Here is a 3,283-nt window from a genome sequence, read left to right as displayed (position 1 = left end):
ATTCAGCCCGACCCTCGGGCTGCCACTTCGGCTGCTGGAGAGCGCAGGCGAGCGTGTGCCCGGCTCCGAGGGGCAGCCCCGGGAGGGGAGCAAGGGGCCGCCGCGCCCGGAGGAACCGGGGGGCCGGGGCCGCTCTCGCCCTGGCACCGGCGGTGGCATCCCGGCGCTGGGGAGCGGAGCGGGGCGCTCCCGCCGAGCGGGGAGCTTCGGGGGCAGGCGAGAGGGGCCGAGCTGCAAGGAGCTGCTCAATCGCAATAATAAAAAAAAAACTTTGGTGGGTTTTGCCCTTTCTCACCCCGCCTCCCTCCTCCCCAGATCTGTTCATTCTGAAGGTAACTGATGGGGCTTTATATTTTTTATAGGGACACAGGGGGGTAATGACTCGAAAGCGGCAATCTGCTACTTGAAAAGGGCTAAGGTGGGGAGGAGGGGAACCTCCCCGTAGTTTGGTCTCGGGGTGGGGGTGGGGGGTGGGGGGGGTGGCGAGAGGGCTGGGGACCATCCGGCTCCCAGGGACGCAAGGTGGACTTTGGCGGTGGGCAGAGGTGGGCACGGCGGTTGGTGTTGGTCCGTTGTGGTTTTTTTTTATTATTTTATTTTTCTTTCCCAGGCGATGTTTTTCGGGAAGACGAGTGGGGGTGGGAGCGGGCTATAAGTTAATGTAAATGCAGGGGGTGGGTGGGCTGGGGTGGGGGGAGAGGGTGTCACTCCTGACTCCATGGCTAAGTTAGCAGAAGTCTGCTGGCAGCGCTCGGAAGGGGAAGTGTTGAAGCGGGCTTTTCTGCAGTGCAGGGCTGTAATTTGCTGAAGGAGGCAAAGAACATCCTTCGATCTAAGTAGGGCTTTTAGTGTGCTCATTGATGAGTGAAAGTCGCCACACATGTCAAGCTAAAGGCAGTTGTTGGGTTACTAACAGGACACAACGTCTTGCAAACATATGCGTTAAGCTGTGTATACAGATGGCAGGGAGAATAATGGAGCAGGCGCCTCTTATAAAGCTCTAGCTGCTGCCTGTCTTCAGACCTGGGAAATGAAACTATTCAGACTCAGGGCCAGATAGCGCCTGGGATTGTTTGTTACCGTTTTAATCCTATTAATTAAAACGTTAACCTGATTGGGTAGAAAGCTCTGTCCCAACAGGCGAGTCTTCTTCATAATAACCTACTCTCAGAGATAATGATGTAAAAGACTCCCCCGTCTGCGGCGGCTGCTGGTTGATGGGTCCGGAAATCTCTTGAAGGTGAATCCAAGCAAGATAAACGGTGGAAGCGGCTCCGCTGGCAGCGCACAATGCCCCAGCGCGGCGCCTGCTGAGGGCGAGCCGGAGCCGCAGCCGCAGCCGCAGCCGGAGCCGCAGCCGGAGCCGCAGCCCGAGCCGGAGCCGGAGCCCGAGCCGCCGCCGCCGGAGCCGCAGCCCGAGCCGCCGCCGCCGGAGCCGGAGCAGGGGCAGCCGCGGCGCCGGGCACCGCGCAGCCCCGGCGGGAGCCGGGAGGCGATTTCTGCCAGCGGGACGCCGGGGAGCCGCCTGCCGCGGCGCGGAGCCTTGGAGGAGCGGGCCGGGAGCTGAGGGGGGCGGAGGAGGCGGAGGCGGAGGCGAGCGGGGCGCCGATGGAGCGGGCGCTGGGGCTGCCCGCAGAAGAGGACCTCTTCCACAAGAGCCTCGCCGCCTCGGCCAAGCGCATGGAGTCCGCCTTCCGCTCGCCCCCGGGGCTCGACCTCTCCCACCCCCGCGACCGCCAGCCCTCGCCGCTCGCCTGCTACGAGGCGGCGGAGCCCGAGGCGCTGCTGCAGCCCGGCGTCGGCGGCGACCCGCTGGCGCTGCCGCCGGGCTCCGTCTGCGTCAAGTACGGCGAGAGCGCCAGCCGCAGCTCGGTGGCCGAGAGCAGCGGCGGCGAGCAGAGCCCCGACGACGACAGCGACGGCCGCTGCGAGCTAGTGCTGCGCGGCGCCGGGGGGGACCCGCGCGTCGCCTCGCCGGCGGCGGGCGGCGGCGGTGGCGGGGGGGGGCGGGGGGCTGAAGGCGACCGAGGGCGGCTGCTCCAACAGCCACGGGCACGGCGGCAGCAAGAAGTCCAAGGAGCAGAAGGCGCTGCGCCTCAACATCAACGCGCGGGAGCGGCGGCGGATGCACGACCTGAACGACGCGCTGGACGAGCTGCGGGCGGTCATCCCCTACGCGCACAGCCCCTCGGTGCGGAAGCTCTCCAAGATCGCCACGCTCCTCCTGGCCAAGAACTACATCCTGATGCAGGCGCAGGCCCTGGAGGAGATGCGGCGCCTGGTGGCTTATCTCAACCAGGGCCAGGCCATCTCGGCCGCCTCCCTGCCCAGCTCCGCCGCGGCGGCGGCGGCGGCGGCGGCGGCGGCGCTGCACCCCGCCCTCGGCGCCTACGAGCAGGCGGCCGGCTACCCCTTCAGCGCCGGGCTGCCCCCTGCCACCTCCTGCCCGGAGAAATGTGCCATTTTCAACAGCGTCTCCTCCAGCCTCTGCAAACAGTGCACGGAGAAGCCTTAAGCGCCGCCGTTGCCGCCCCCCCCCGCCGCCGCGGCACCGGGGAGCGGCGACAGGCGGCGGCCCGGCCCCGGGCCTGGGGGCGCGGGGGCGCCGGAGGGACTGACCGCTGCCCGGCCCCCGCCGCCCGCCGGCCGGCCTCGCCTCGCCTCGCTCTTCTCCTCGGGTCGCGCCGGGACGGGACGGCGTCGGGAGCCGCCGCGCGGGCGGCGACGGGGAGGGGGCGCGGGGCCGGAGGCGCGGCGGGGGGGAAGCCCCGGCCCGGGGGGCGCCGGGGGGGGGGGGTGTCGCTCTCGCCGGGCTCCCGCCGCGGGTCCGGACAAAGGAGCGGCCGGGGGGCGCCGGGCCGGGCCGGGCGCGGGGGGGTAGCGCCGGGGAGAGGGGCGGAGAGAGCCCTCCGCCCCCGGCTCCCGGCCCCGGCCAGGGGAAGGGGACGCAGTCACCCGGGCGCGGAGGTGGATGGGACAAATCAGAGAGGGCACTTGAACATAGGTTGTTTTGGTTTGGGTTTTGGTTTTTTTTTTTAAATTATTATTATTAGCAGTATTATTATTATTCTGAGCCAGGAAACAAACAAACTTGAAATGTAAACTTACTATTTAAGCGACTCGCAGAAACAAAGAGACTGGACCATTGCTATGGAAGACTTTGTATTTTTTATCGTCTCTAAACTTTGATCCTGTGAAAATGCGCAAAGTTTGGTGAGAGTGATTTAAAAAAATCGAGAGAGTTAAAAAAAAAAGACAAAAAATAACCGATCAAAACCCCTAC

General features: G+C 65.8%; 1 protein-coding gene across 1 annotated transcript; it reads left to right on the top strand.

Annotated features, from left to right (window-relative positions):
- The first annotated feature begins 683 nt into the window (after positions 1-683).
- Positions 684-2,654, top strand: BHLHE22 (basic helix-loop-helix family member e22). The gene is given in 2 exon segments (XM_055800961.1): positions 684-1,997; positions 1,999-2,654. Coding segments are annotated over 2 exon segments (906 nt in total). The 5' UTR covers positions 684-1,608; the 3' UTR covers positions 2,516-2,654.
- Positions 2,655-3,283: the final 629 nt, after the last annotated feature.

This window comes from Falco peregrinus, chromosome 3 (assembly GCF_023634155.1).
Source record: "Falco peregrinus isolate bFalPer1 chromosome 3, bFalPer1.pri, whole genome shotgun sequence".
Classification (NCBI taxonomy): domain Eukaryota; kingdom Metazoa; phylum Chordata; class Aves; order Falconiformes; family Falconidae; genus Falco; species Falco peregrinus.
Note: the sequence above shows the minus strand (reverse complement) of the source record. Positions and strands in the feature narration are given on the sequence as shown.